The sequence below is a fragment of the Vanellus vanellus genome (genome assembly GCF_965231255.1).
Source record: "Vanellus vanellus genome assembly, chromosome: 22".
Classification (NCBI taxonomy): Eukaryota; Metazoa; Chordata; class Aves; order Charadriiformes; family Charadriidae; genus Vanellus; species Vanellus vanellus.
Window position 1 is genome coordinate 170,332 of NC_138927.1, and position 15,468 is coordinate 185,799.

General features: G+C 47.8%; 1 protein-coding gene across 1 annotated transcript in view; it reads left to right on the top strand.

The window, feature by feature from the left end:
- Positions 1-8,702: 8,702 nt before the first annotated feature.
- LOC309680530 (zinc finger protein Rlf-like) overlaps positions 8,703-15,468 on the top strand; it is a 47,282-nt gene continuing 40,516 nt past the window's right edge. The window contains exons 1-2 of the mRNA XM_082494172.1: positions 8,703-8,888; positions 14,969-15,123. Of these exons, the coding sequence (XP_082350298.1) occupies positions 8,736-8,888; positions 14,969-15,123 (308 nt within the window). The 5' untranslated portion in view covers positions 8,703-8,735. The remainder of the gene's footprint in view (positions 8,889-14,968; positions 15,124-15,468) is intronic.

A 15,468-nucleotide genomic window follows, 5' to 3' on the forward strand; every position in this document is an offset into this window, starting at 1 on the left:
AGCAGGCACAAGACTGTCCACAGAAAGGCATGCATTAAGAAGATGGAACTAAATGAAACAAAATAAAATAATAACTTATACATAAGAATGTTATAGACATTATGTGTCTAGTGTTTTGTATTATGTGTAACAGATATAGTGTATATTATGGGTATTAAACATACATGGATATAGAATCATAGAATCATAGAATTGTCTAGGTTGGAAGAGACCCTTGGGATCATATGGTCTATAATCTATGTATGATATTATGTATATAATGTGATGCACATTATATAATGTGAAGTTTATTATACATACATGCACTGGATGGTGTAGTGTATGTTGTTCATGGATCGGTATGTGTTTAACAGTAATATTCATTGTGTATTAATTTTATCAGGATGTGGATTGTGGGTTACATGTGTACTACATCTCGCTATTAATTTGTAATACTGCTGTGTCTCCATATGCAGTGATTTGTCAGTGGCAAAAAGAGAAGGGAGAAGGTATCTCTCCCTCTGCCGTGGGAGTTAGTAGCATTCAAGCCTGTGCCGCTGCCAAAACACCAGCTTCAGGAGACATGTTTAAAATCCTAGAATGGGTGTTCTTAAGAGTGCAACCCAGATATAGCATTCAAACAAGACCAGAGGCAGTAGGAGAATTGATCAGGAAAGGAAGAACAAGAATAGTAGAGATTAGTGGACAGGAACCCGACGATATCAGTATACTGGTAAACGATACAGACCTAGAATGGTGGTTGCAGAATTCAACCCCCATTCAAGAAGCGTTATTAGGTTATGCAGGACGTATGCACTCACAGAAACCAAAAGGGAAAATGTGGCAAATGATACAATCAGGCAGGGGCTGGGAGCCCTCGGTGCCGAGACACCTCGTCCTATACCAATTTGGAATAGCGGCACTGCCAAGGCGCTGCCACCAAATGTGTTTCTGATATGTGGCGATCGGGCATGGCAGGGAATCCCGAAGAATGTATTTGGTGGTCCATGTTACCTTGGAAAATTGACACTATTGGCCCCAGGTCAAAATTGGTGGAAAAATGTTACTAAGCAGCAGAGCAGGAATAAACGGGCCGTGGGGGGCCTCACCCCTGATTGTGACGCCAAAGTTACATTGTTAAGTGGCACTGAGAGAGTGTTTTTGTCATTTTTTGTACCAGGTGCAGCAGCAGCCAATGCATTCAATCAGCTAGGGAAATTAGCTTGTTGGGCAGAAAAGTAAGCTGGTATCACGACAAAAATCTTAGAAAGCTTATTAGAGGACCAAAATGGCTTGCAACACGCGATTTTGCAAAATAGAGCAGCTGTTGATTTTTTGCTATTATCACAGGGACATGGATGTGAAGATTTTGAAGGGATGTGTTGCATGAATCTGTCTGACCACAGTGAATCAACTCACAAGCAGTTAGCATGGCTAAAAGATCACGCAAATAAGATTCAGCAATCGCATGGCTGGTTAGATGGGTGGTTGGCAAGTATTTTTGGGTCCCTTCCACAATGGTTGTTAGGATTATTAACTGAAGGTTTGCGCAATCTAATTGTTATTATGATAATAGGTATCTGTCTTTGTTTAGCATTAAATTGTATTAAACGAGGATTAGAAAAGGTAGTAAATCAAGCCTGGGTTGCTCAAAAGGAAGAAGGGGGAATTGTGGAGGAATTCCTGAGGGAGAGGGGTCATGATCTGATTCCTATGAGCAACCCAGGATTTTAGCCAGGCAGAGAGGCCTACGCGTGCTGTCCTTGAAGTCTATTCTGAACAATGTGGGAACAAACTTGGCCTGGGAGCGAAACTGCAGAAGGGAAAACAATCAGCGTGTGCTATGTCCACAGGCATAGCACATCGCTGATCAGGTTGGGGGGCGTTATGTGTAAGCAAGAGGGTTAAACCAATCACCATGTTGTTTATGTGTGCTATTTCTGGAATCACATATATATTCACCATATTGTTTGTGTGTGCTATTTTTGTAAGCCTTTATATACTCTGCTACTAGCAAGCTTATATATACTCTGCTAAAACACCTAATAAACGAGAACAACCATACATTGAGGCTACGTGGTTACTCTGGGACACAATCCCACTCCGACAGCAGCACAGCTGGAAATATCTCTACTGGCTTTAAGCCAAGAGCTAGATATGATAAAAATGTGAAGCCATGTCCAATCCTGTCCAGTGAGGGGAGAGGTCTGATGAGTGAGAAGTGCCAGGAAACTGAGTTGTCAACACTGGGCTCTGTTCAAAGAGACTGTCCCAATGCTGCTCTGAGGGGAGGGCAAACAAGCCCTATGCATGAGTGTTTGGGGTTTTCCCTGTGAGCTGGTGTTAGGGACTCTCTTTATCCCAGGTGTGCTGGGTTTCTCCTTTCCCAACTGCCCTTAGGTAGCTTTAGCCTCCTCTTGCTCCCCCATTCTCTTGTAGAGCCTCAGCTATGCCCTGGCAGTGCTGCAAGGAGTTAAGACTCTAATCCCACAGGGCACAGCTCTTGCCATCAGCTCTGCTGTGAACTGCCAGGTAAAGGGAGCCTATGCCCTGCTGCCACCAGGCCCGCAAACATGATTGCCATGGAGGGGAAAGACCTGCCAGCTGGCAGGGAAGGGCAGGGTGTCCCTCCACCGGGACCTTCCTGCAGGCCAGGAGCATGACAGGATTTGTGATCCAGGTGCTACCTTAAGGCTGCAGGAGGCCTGACCCTGGCTGTTTGGAATGGGCCTGAGGGGCAGCCCAGTTCCCACAGTAGTTTCCACTCTCCGTAAAAGTCAAAGGAGGACTCCGGAGCACTTAAGGGCAGGCTGGGCTGCTGCAAATCTCTGTGTGTGCCTGGGGCTACTGTGGGGTGGGCTGGGTTTTGGCTGTGTCCTGTGCCCACACCGCCCAGGGTGAGGAGAGCGGAGAGCACTATTTCTTTTCAGTCCCTCTTAACACTGATGTGACTTTGTCTAAAATGGACCTTGTTCCCACAGCTCTGATGTGACCAAGGAGCCTGGCCCAGCCCATAAGGCAGTGCTGTCTCGCTGCAACATACTGCAGGGTAGGGAGAGGAGGCTGGGCAATGCCCTGACGAACTGTTGCAGCTCTCTCCCTGTCCTTGGTGGTCGGCGGCCGCTGCCTGCTAATGCAGAATGTGATTTTTTTCCCGCAGAATGAATCAACCCCGAGGAGACAGTTGTGTTTCTGCACTCCCAGCTGAGCAGTGGGAGCAAAGCTGGTCACGTGGCAGCCCTGGGCCTGCTGGGAGTGCTGGCCCACTCTGACGGTCAGTGCCACAGACCAGGGACACAAGGCAGGGGCTGGGGGTGCTGGGCTGAGAGCAGGATTGGGCAAAAAGTGGTGCACCTGCACCCAAAAGGAGCTGCAAAGAGCAGGTCCTCCAGCTGAGCTGATGCCCCGCAACAGGGATCGAGCTCTCCCCTGGCATTTAGAAATGGCGGCACACCAGGGATGATGCTCCAAGCTCAGTAACATGGGCAGGCTGGTGGGTGGGTGGATGGGCTGGTGTGCACAGGACCTGCTTGTACCCATGGTGTTTCTCTCATTCTCTGTGTTACCATAGCTTTCAGTCCCTATAAAATAGCTGTGCCTCTAGAAACGGAGTTGCTCTGGCTACACCGCTGCCTCCTGTGAAGTCAGAGTTAGGCCCCGCTTTTCTGTCCCTCTTGTATGCAAAAAACTTGGAAGCTTCAAGGGATCTCTTCTGCCATTGGGGCTCTGCCTCAACACACACCTCTCCCTATCTCTTCCAGCACCTGCGATGAGAGAGAAGCTGCCCCAGGTGGTGGAGGCGGCGCGGTCAGTGTGCAACAACACTCTGCTGGCAGGTGTGGAGGGCAGTTCTGGAGTTCATCAGGGAGCTGCTCAGCTCCAGCTCCCAGAGCTGCTGGGCATGAGATGTGGTGGGGCACATCTTCATCAAGTTCAGCTGGACCTCAGGCAGACTGGTAAGGGAGAGCAGGAAAGCTGGGGTTTTGACTGATGCCTGGACTGTGCTGAGAGATCCTGCAGGTGTCCTTGGCCAATGAGAGCTCCACACTGCAAGGCCATCAGCACTGGCACTGCCATTGGAGCAGCGTCCAAGTGGCCATTCCTTGTAGGTGTCTGTGCTGATGTGGGTTTGCATCTGGGCATGCCACCCGGGACTGCAGGGCTGTGTGTGCCCCCCACAGGCTGAGCTGTGCCCACAGGCGCCTTCCACAAAACTGCCTTACACAGGGAGGGGCTTGCAGGGACAGGATATTCTCCATTCTTAAATGCTGATGCATGATCAGCAAGACACAGCCAGTGCAGACAGCTGGGCCTGGCTAGAGAAGTTTTCTGTGGTGTTCTTGTGCTCTGGCCCTCCAAAGCACACCCTGCCCATCAGATAGCAGTCTAGGGGCCTGCATCCCTTCTGGCAAGAGAACAGGCCATTTGGCATTCCCTTCAGTGAGAATTTCCAGCTGGGCACCCAGGAGATGAAAGCTGGGGATGGCTGAGCCTCCTGCTGACTTGCCAAGGATCCTCCCTCTGGCTGGAGGTTCCCTCTAGCTGGGAGATCTGTGTGTGTCACTTTGCTTTGAGGCTCAGGGAAGCTCTGCTTTGGGAACAGGGCAAAGGAAAGGGCTTCTGGGTGCTCCTTGACATCCATCCGGCTGGGAGTGCTGCCGCCATGGCTGGCACCAAGCACAGCCCTGCTCACCAAGCACATTCCTCACCTCTGCTTTTGTGGCACAACAGCAGCATTTGGGGCCCAGGAGACAATACAGACAAGCAGTGGCGCTCTCTGCTCCCAGGCTTCCCAGTCCTTCCCAGGGCCCAGGACCTGGTCCTCAAGCTGGGTCTGGCTGTCCTTGTCCTTCTTCAGGTCAGGGCTCCCAGGAGGCAGACACAAGAACACTGGTAGGTTGTGCCTGAGGCTCATCAGTCAGGAGCTGACAGTAACGGGGGGGTTGCCAACTCTGTCTTACAGAGGCCCATTTGCCTGGGAAACACAGAAGGATGGAGTTCTTCGAGCCCTGTGCATGGACATCCTGGGCTTGCTGGATGTCTCTCTCAGAGGGATGACGAAAGTTGCCCTCTGGCCTGTTGTTGTGGCCACTTCTTGCCTTCAGTACATTTTTCACAGAATCACAGAATCACAGAATCACAGAATCATCAGAGTTGGAAGGGACCTCTAGAGATCATCTAGTCCAACTCTCCTGCTAAAGCAGGATTGCCTAGAGCACATTACTCAGGACTGCATCCAGGCGGGTCTTGAAAATCTCCAGGGAAGGGGACTCCACAACCTCCCTGGGCAGCCTGTTCCAGTGCTCTGTCACCCTCACCGTAAAGAACTGTTTCCGTGTATTTGAACGGAACTTCCTGTGTTCTAACTTGTGCCCATTGCCCCTCGTCCTGTCACTTGGAACCAATGAAAAGAGCCTGGCTCCATCCTTCTTCAACCCACCCTTTAGATACTTGTACGCCATAATAAGGTCTCCCCTCAGCCTTCTCTTCTCCAGGCTAAAGAGTCCCAGCTCTCTCAGCCTTTCCTCATAAGGGAGGTGCTCCAAGCCCTTAATCATCTTAGTTGCCCTTCGCTGGACTCGCTCCAGCAGTTCCCTGTCCCTCTTGAACTGGGGAGCCCAAAACTGGACACAGTATTCCAGTTGTGGCCTCACCAGTGCCGAGTAGAGGGGGAGAATGACCTCCCTCGACCTACTGGCCACACTCTTCCCTATGCAGCCCAGGATTCCATTGGCCTTTTTGGCGACAAGGGCACATTGCTGGGCCATGGATAATTTACTGTCTACCACAACCCCCAGATCCTTCTCCTCCAAGCTATCTCCCAGCAGGTCGGCCCCTAACCTGTACTGGTGCCTAGCATTCTTCCTCCCCAGGTGCAGGACCTTGCACTTGGTTTTGTTGAACCTCATTAGGTTCTTCTCTGCCCAGCTCTCCAGCCTGTCCAGGTCACGCTGGATGGCAGCACGGCCCTCTGGGGTGTCAGCCACCCCACCCAGTTTGGTATCATCAGCAAACTTGCTGAGGATACACTCTGTCCCCTCATCCAGGTCATTAATGAATATATTAAACAAAATAGGACCAAGTATTGACCCCTGGGGGACACCACTGGTTACAGGCCTCCAACTAGACTCTGTGCCGCTGATCACAACCCTCTGAGTCCTGTCCCGCAGCCAACTCTCAATCCACCTCACTGTCACCTCATCTAGCCCATAGCGTTTTCCAAACGCTCTCCCATGCCCTGAAGCGCACAAGGCTCAGGGAAGCACACACCATCCTTGTCATCTTCAAGCTGAGTGGAAATGCCAATGTGGCAAATTGCCCATTTTTTCTCTGCAGCTCTTGTGGCTGAGGCTGCTGCAGTATGTGGTGCCAGCCCAGTACAGCAGCATGCTTATCCCCCTCTCCCGCTGTCTCCAAGCCCTAGTTGGGAGATGGGAGATAGCAGGGTGCAAGGAATAAAAGGAGGAGCTTGATAGAGTCTGTAGACTCTCAGAAGCAAGGTAGGAGCCCCAGTGAATGCTGCTGGGTTTGGCTGTGGGTTGGGCCAGTCTGTGTCTCCCTGCACCCCACCAGCCCTCAGCAGGAGCCCAGGAAAAGCAAAGGGCAGAGCCAGGCTCTGCTGCTGGGCATGAGGTGCTCTGCCCTGCATTGTACCTTCCCCAGTGCAGAGGCCTGGCTCTCCTGCTTGCAGTGCTCTCCTGGTAAGCCAGGGCTCATTCCTGGAAATGCTGGAGCTGCCTTCATCTCATGCCAGGCAGCCCCCCAAGGCCAGCACTGTGGCACCACAGCTGCTCTCAACCCTTAGCTCTGTGCAGGGCATTGGAGCTGGGGTCAACATACATACGTATTTGTGTATATCACAGAATAGTTCAGGTTAGAAGGGACATTAAAGACCATATAGTTCCACCCTCCCTGCCATGGGCAGGGACACCTCCCACTAGACCAGGTTGCTCAAAGCCCCATCCAGCCTGGCCTTGAACACTTCCAGGGATGGGGCCTCCACAAGTCCTCTGGGCAATTTGTTCCAGTGTCTCACTACCCTCATAATGAAAAATTTCCTCCTGATAGCCAATCTAAATCTCCCCTCTTCCAGTTTGAAACTGTTACCCCTCATCCTACCACTACACTAAAAAGTCCCTCTCCAGCTTTCTTGTCGCTCTCGTGAGACCCCACCTGGAGTACTGCAACCAGCTCTGTAGCTCCCAACATAAGGACATGGACCTGTTGGAGCAGGTCCACAGGAAAGCCACAAAGATGATGAGAGGACTGCAGCACCTGTGCAGATAGGCTGAGAGAGCTGGGATTGTTCAGCCTGGAGAAGGCTCTGGCTCCCTTTCTCATTAGCCTTGCAGAGACTGACGCAGAAAAAAGCAGGTCATTCTTACCAGGTGGACAGAGATGTGTTTCCCTCCCACTGTTTATACCCAATTAGGCCCAGTACCAAAAGTGAAAAGACAGATTCCTGTCTTACTGGAGGGTAGAAACCCCAACCATATGCTCATAAACAAGCCAGGAACCTCCCTGTCCTAAATTCTCAAATCAAACCAGGAAATAGCACACCTTTGAGCTACCCAGACTAAAACCAAAGGAAAATGGTTTTGTTTGTTGGTTTGTTGCTGGGGGGGGGGGGGGGGGAGTTTCTGCAAAAAGAGCTAGAACTTCATTTCCCCTCCTTCCCAAGCAAGACAAATGCAGGACACCAAAATGCCTGTCGGCAGATTTCTGGCCTGGGAGCTCCAGGGAACTGCGTACCATTTCAGCCTCTACTTCTGAGTGGACTTCAGGGATCTCCTTTGCAGTCAGATGTGGTAAAAGCAAGCCTTACTGGCACCTGATCGCTCCCTGTGAGGTTTCACAGTCTCTACTGCTGGGCTTGCCTTCCTGTTTTTTTATGCTGGCAGGTCAACTTGTCAACCAGAGAGCTCCATGGCAACACGCTGCAGAGCTTCCTGACCCAGGGGCCTCCCATCTTCTTTCACAGTGCTTGCTGCAAGTTGCAAGTTCTTGGTAAAAGCTTTTTACTAGTCTCCCAGTTCCTCTGTTTGGCTGGGGATTGGACCCTCCAGGGCTTTCCTCAATTCATGAATGTTCTGCTTTCAACAATGTGCTTTTAAAGAAGAGATTAAAATAAATACAATCTAAGTTAAAAAGTTCAGTCTCCCCTGCATCCATCATTATATTTCAGGTAATCTTGTGCTGCGATTACCTTTATAACACACGGGTGCTAGTGCTGGGACCAGCAGCGGGCTGAAAACTTCCACCCCTCTCAGTGATCGGCCCCCAGAGGCCTGGAGGAACACCAGGGCCGACATCCACTGGGCTGCCGCCGCGTCTCCGCCTCATAGCAAGGGAAGGAGAAACGCCCGGGAAACCCCCCCTCCACCGACCACAGGGGGAGCCGGACCCCGCCGCCGCCCAGACTCGCTCCTCCCATGCGGAGGACGCCCCTCGCCGGGACCGGGCCGGGCCGAGGTGGGCAGCAGCGGCCCCAGCAGCGCAGCGGGAGCGCTGAGGCAGCAGGAGCGCGCGGCGGCCCCGCCCTCCCCCGGAGCCACGCGCGCTCGCGGCGGGTTGCCGTCGCGCCTTGTGACGCCGCTCCACGGGAGGCATCCACCGCTGCCCCGGATGGCGGGTCGCGCGGATAGTGACGAGTGCACCGGAATCATGTGTGCGTCACGTGACGCCGTCCCGGGGCGATTAGGTCAGTGGCTGTGTGTCACGTGATCCTTGCCTACGCGCAGTAGGGCCGGGTGCAGATGGCGGACGCTGAGGCCGAGGCGGCTTCGCGGCCTGAGATGCAGCGGCTGGTGGCGGCGCTCCGAGCCCGCCTCTGGCAGCTGCAGACGGAGCTGCGGGAGCAGGAGGTGTCGGAGGCTTCGTCCCGGGCATACTGCCGGGGCTTCTGCCAGGTAGGGGCCGGGCCGCGCCGCGCCGTGCCGCGGGCTGCAGGCTGGTAGGCGGGCCCGGGCCCGGGCCCGGGTCCGGGCCTGGGGTCGGGGCCGGCCGGTTGGGCCTCCGCCACCGCGGTGCGTCCCCAGCGCTGCCTGCGGCAAGGAGCTCCCCTTCTGGGGGCTCCGCCAGTTCCTCTGGAGCTGCCGTTGGCGCGGCGCGGCGCGGGGCTCGCGGCGGTGTGCGCCGCTGCCGAGCAGGGCGGTGTGCGCCCTGTCCGAGGGCTGTCCCCGTGGGCGCTCCGCTGCCAGCCTGGGGCCGCGCCCGTGGCAGCGAGGGAGCCGCTCACCAAGGGCTCTGGCAGGGCCTGGCGGCTGGTGGCCCTTGGAGGTTCTCTGGGGCAGGCGGGCCACGCTGCGTTTTCTCAGTGTGGTCTTGGCTCGGTTCCTGGAGCTCTGCTTTTGTGATCCTTACCTGCCTCGGTTTCGAAACTGTGTTCCACCTTGATTGAGATCTGCCGTGGAATAAATACTGCTTGCTGGTTTGTGAAGGCTTGCACTTTACTCGAGTCACTGAATGAGCTGCAGTGGTCTGGTGATCCTGTCTGAATACTTGCTTAATGCAACTCAGGCTGAGGATCAGCAGTTTCTGAATCGAGCCACTAACTTCCAGAGGAAGATCTGAACTTGATTAAAGTTGTAGTGATGGAAATACCTTATTTTTAAGTAAACTCTTTAAATGATGAATTAATTTTTACTTCTCTCACAGCATCATTTACTGAGAGCTCTAAGGTTGAATAATTGTTGTTAGGTTGCTGGGTTGAAGAGCTGTCCCTGTGGAATCTGAAGAGGTGCCTTTCAAAATAAAAAATGAAAAAAATCTGGTTTACAAGCTAGTTTAACCACACTTCAGCTGATACAGCCGCTGCATTTGAATGGGGAATGGCAAAATTGCATGCCAAATGAGAGGAAAAAGTCCTACCGGTGTGTTATAGATGATATTACCCTTCCATTTTACACCCACAGGTTGTATACTTTACCATACCATTCTGGGAGGATGTTTAACTCATCCCTTATCGAAACAACAGAGGGAGTTTCTTTGTTAGTTTTCAAAACTCTTGCATCTCAAACTGCAGGATGCTGCTGCATACTGCTATGTACGTTTCAAGCATACTGTTAATATCTGTGACCTTGTGTTTACACAGAGCCCAGTATAATGCGTGTGACTTTCTCCACAGTTCAGGTTTTGCTAAAATTGTTTCCAGTGGCATTCATTGCATTATAACGTTGAAACAAGTATTCGGCTAACGCTCGCTGTTGACTCAGGTTGTCAAGATGATCAATATATGTAGAGTTCCAGTTCCCCAGATTAGTGTGGTACAGATACAGCTTTAGAGGTACTTGATCAATGGGGTTTGATGAAAGATAGTTCTATTACCTACAAGACAACAGAAAAAAAAAAAAAAAAAAACTCAAACCTTGTCCCACAAAAAATGTGGACCCCTTTAGGTCTTTGTGCTGTTACTGAGTGGTAGTCTCATTTTAGAACACTGTGATAGGTAGTACAGATGAAAATGAAAAAGATCTGTCTTAGGTTGCCATCAGTTTGGATATTTCTGGTGGTCATGACCGTACACCCAGAGATACAGTGGAAAACATGAAAATGCTGGTCTGTCATGCAGCAACTTCCATGGAGTATGAATTTGTGATGTCATTGTGCAGTCAAACCACTGTGGTTAGGATGTAATTTTGCATCGTGATTTCTCTCTCTGACTAGGGACGTTCGTGAATGTTACAGAGTTTGAGTGATAAAACTGAAAAATAACTTAAGGTCTGACCCCAAGTGAAATTTAAGGAACTAAATTTTGGATGAACAACTTGGAGAGTACCACTGGTATCTTGTCATAAGCTTATCAAGCTACAGCAGAACATGCCTAGAGAGAAGCTGAATTTAGCTGGGCTTAAATACCGTCTTGGGAAGTAGTTGCCTCATATGAGGGTAGCTGAAATGTTTTAGGGCGGTGATAGATTTGCCATCCTGTGTGTACGTCCATGGCATGGTCCTGAAAGGTGCTCTGTTTTGCTGTGGAAGTTACTGAGACTGTTGGGACGCAACAAACTGAACCAAAACAGTAGCTTTCCTATGCTGTCTGGGTGCTATATTTTTCCGCATGTAAACTTGTGCTGCCATGCGCAGCTTTCCAGTAGCTCTTCCTGGGAGTAATGCTGAATGGCAGAGTTTCCATAAAGATCCCTATTTTTGAGCAGGGGAGTAAGATTGGTGTCCAGGATAACACAACAAGGAAACTCATGAAGCCTAAATAGTGGGTTGACTCTGCAACTTTATATTGTACAAGTGTGAATGCTTTGCGTATTCATCTTGGGAACAATCTGCTCAGTATGTACCGAAACAGCCAACTAGAATGAACAGTGAGTGTGTGCGTTTGAGGTTGCGCTATCCTAAATATGAAGAACAGTTGTCAGTGAAGCAGAGGTTGTAGGACACAAAAGCATCCCATCTGCCCGTACCCAGCACCTATTGGCTTTCTGAAATTATTAAAGGTGACACAGTTGAGGACAGTCAATTGCAATCAAGTATGTTTTGGAAGAGATGGAAGGGTTTTTTCCTAATCAGAGACTTAAAACAGTAATAACGGGTCAGGCAACTTTGACATGTTTAAATTGGCTCTGAGAAAAAAATTGATGCTTCTGAAGAAATGCAGCTAAGTAGGTATTCCAGCATTGCAGGACATGAGAATCTCCGCAGTGTTGATGATCTAGGCTGGTCTGTAGATTATGCGGTAGGTGGGTGTGTACAGCCTTTGCTTTTCCCATCCCACTCATCAGTTCGATGTGTTATTATAGTCGAAGGAAGGAGGATGGGATATAGTGTAAGTGGATGTGTGTTAACCAGACTTAAAATGTTTGAATAGTGTCTTCAGGTAATTAGACTGTAATTGCTTATAAAAATGTTACTTACTGTTAAGCGTGTAGATTATACATTTCTGACAAGATTAATATTGTCTAATTTTATCTTGTATATAGACTGCCAGGAAAAGTCTGTAGTGGAATACTAAAACTTCTGCTTATATTGCTTGTGAAACAGCAAAGGGTGTTTAAGAGCCTCTGTAATAGTTACTGCATTTTCCTTATTTGTCGGTATGCTAATACTAATAGCATAATAATGTTCAGAACTATTCAATCTATTAATAAGTTTCTTCCCTTGAATCTGTCTTATCACAGTATCACAGTATGCTAGGGATTGGAAGGGACCTCAAAAGATCATCTAGTCCAATCCCCCTGTTGGAGCAGGAACACCTAGATGAGGTTGCACAGGAAGGCATCCAGGCGAGTTTTGAATGTCTCCAGAGAAGGAGACTCCACAACCTCCCTGGGCAGCCTGTTCCAGTGCTCTGTCACCCTCACTGAGAAGAAGTTTCTTCTCAAATTTAAGTGGAATCTCTTGTGTTCCAGCTTGAATCCATTACCCCTTGTCCTATCATTGGTTGCTACTGAGAAGAGCCTGGCTCCATCCTCATGACATTCCCCCTTTATATATTTATAAACGCTAATAAGATCACCCCTCAGTCTCCTCTTCTCCAAACTAGAGAGACCCAGCTCCCTCAGTCTTTCCTCATAAGGGAGATGCTCTACTCCCTTAATCATCTTAGTTGCCCTACACTGGACTCTCTCCAGCAGCACTCTGTCCCTCTTGAACTGAGGGGCCCAGAACTGGACACAATATTCCAGATGCGGTCTCACCAGGGCAGAGTAGAGGGGAAGGAGGACCTCTCTCGATCTGCTAACCACCCCCCTTCTAATACAGCCCAGGATGCCATTGGCCTTCTTGGCCACAAGGGCACAGTGCTGGCTCATGGTCATCCTGCTGTCCACCAGGACCCCCAGGTCCCTTTCCTCTACACTGCTCTCTTATACACTGAAACTGCCATTGCTCATCTATTTGGGGAGAAGTTTCTGATAAATGGCTGCTCGATGAATTGCTAATATTAGCTGTAAGACTGATCTCAACACTAGGATTGCACTCAAGCAAGGGTGCAGTGTTTTCTAGTAAGTTTATTTGATCTTAGGAAATATTCTACCATGTGTTATGGTTTACACAGACCAGATAGTTTGATCTAAGTGTCTATTAAAGTGATTGAGTAATAAATTTGGCTTTTTAAATGGATTGGTTTTAATGGATGTATTTAGAAGAGTACAGAGATTTGTATGTTTGATCTTTTATTTCTGCAGTCAGTATAATGATAGTGTTACTGCTGAGTTTACTAAACAGATGATTTTATGGTAGTCATCAATGGAGTATCTCTAGGGGTTATAGTTTGACAGCCTTTGAATGTAATTTAATGCTTCTAATGCCATATATAATTTGAGTTATATTATCAAATCCTTCATTAATCTGTTAGAGAAGCACTTAGAATGGTTAGTTACTAGTCATTCATTGCTTCTGCTAATGATCTGTATGCTGTGTTTAAGCATGATTTCTGTAAATGTCTAATATTCCCTTCCTCCACCCTCCTTACATCTTTATAGCTATTAATATTGTGTGGTTTTTTGGAGAGCTTGTAATTTTTGTTCACCTAGGAGTTATGTAATTGATACTGAGTTCTAGGAGAACAACCTACAAAACAGTCTTGATTTTTACTGAATCTTAGATGGTATATTTTATAGATCTTTGTTGTTGTTGTTGTTTCTTAAATTTCACAAATGGTTGTGTCAGTCTACTGGATGTCTGTGCGGTTTTTTGTTGTTGTTGTTTTTTTTTACCCTAGGACCAGTATTGTACAGCTAGATCACTGACATACTGGATAGTCCACAAAATAGTGTGCAGCTGGCTACTTATTTCTTGCTGTATTGGAAGTTAGTCTTCGTCTTAGAAGTTTCTGGCCATTACAATGACTGCACTTGATTTTAGTAAGCTCATTGTAGGGTCTGTTCATTAGTGTCCTTCTTCCGGTCGTAACCTGATATGATCATGTGTTTAAGGTGTTAAAATAAATTGATTGGGTCAGAGTCCCAATTTGAAGTGAGTAATTTGAAGCCTGATATCATCCTCTTGGGGCAATTTGGCTTGTATTGGATTATAGAGTGGGACACTCTGAACTTTTTTTTTTTTCCACACAGTCTTGGCCCTAAGGGTTCCACGAAGCACAGTCTTTATCACTGTTTTTTGTTTTCTTCACAGCTGGCCTTAATCAAGAGTGGTACCTTGTTTGGTCTAGGGAGGGTGCAGCATGAGACAGGGATTGTAACTGGTAAGAGCACAAGCATAACTGGTCTGGAGTTGTAGGAGGGCGTGCATACAGAGAAGGGATGTTACTTGTGAAGCAAGCTGTCAGTAGAGCTACGGTGTCCTTAGCTCGGCGCCCTGCTTGCGCTCAGTATTACTTTATAACCTGTAAGAAAATAACATGGTAGGGTACTGGAGTTTTAAAAAGGTTGGGAGATACTACTGTCATCCCTGTGATGGTTTTTGAAACTTATTTTGATTTCTCTTAAAACTAGCTAGACTTTACATTGCTTCATCAGCACTGTGTCTGGATGATGTAGGATTGCCTATGATCCAGTAGTAAAATCTAAGGTAATTTTGCGTTTGAAAAATTACTATATAAGCGTCAAATCTGGGGTTTGTATCCCCTTCTAATGGCTTCGTGTTTTCTGTATGGGTAATGCATGTATCTTTAAAATACTACAGCTGGAATAACGTTCTTAATCTTGAACTTCTTGCCTATTTTTTTGCTTTCTCACTGGTAATAAAGATTCCAGTGTTACATATGTGGTTCTGTCTCCGTGGCAGAACTTCTCCCTGAATTTTAAACTTAACAGTTCATATTTCTGCTGATTGAATCTAGTTTGCTTCCCAGTAGAAATTTTGATAATTTTATCAAAACATATTAAAGTATTTTTTAATAAAAGGGAGAACTTCTGTTGAGGAGAAAAGCTACCATTTTTAAATCTCCTTCAGAGTAAAAACTTCTCATTTCCAGAATTCGTACACTGTACATGCTCGATATTGCATAGTGATGTTTATTTTTTAGAAAACAGTGTATTATGAGAACTTCTAACGATAACTCATTTTCTTTCAGACACTACTTCAGTATGCTGGCAGTCGGGGTGCATCGGAACATATTTTACCTTTTTTGGAAGTATATCGAATCTCCATCCAATGCTTTGCTAATGCACGACCTTACTTGACTACAGAATGTGAAGATGTTCTTTTGGTACTTGGCAGGCTAGTGCTGTAAGTTTTAAGTTGGTACATTAATACTTAAAAAAAACCCAAACAAACAACAAAAAACTGTGCTTTATGAATGAAATGGCAAGTTGTTGAAATAGTGTAATACTTAATTTGACAACTGTATTTACGATTTGTTATCTAGTAAATGTCTTTATCTTTGTGGTATGATTAAAAAAGTACTATACTTGAGCATGTTGATAATGTGAACAAGTGGTAAGGCTTTGTTCTTTATTTGGATAAATGTGCAGGTATTAGGAAGGTTCTGTTAAACATTCGGAAAATTATTATTTTCTGTAGAAAAAGCTTTGTGTGGTCCTCATTAAACAGAAGTTTAATATTAGACATTCA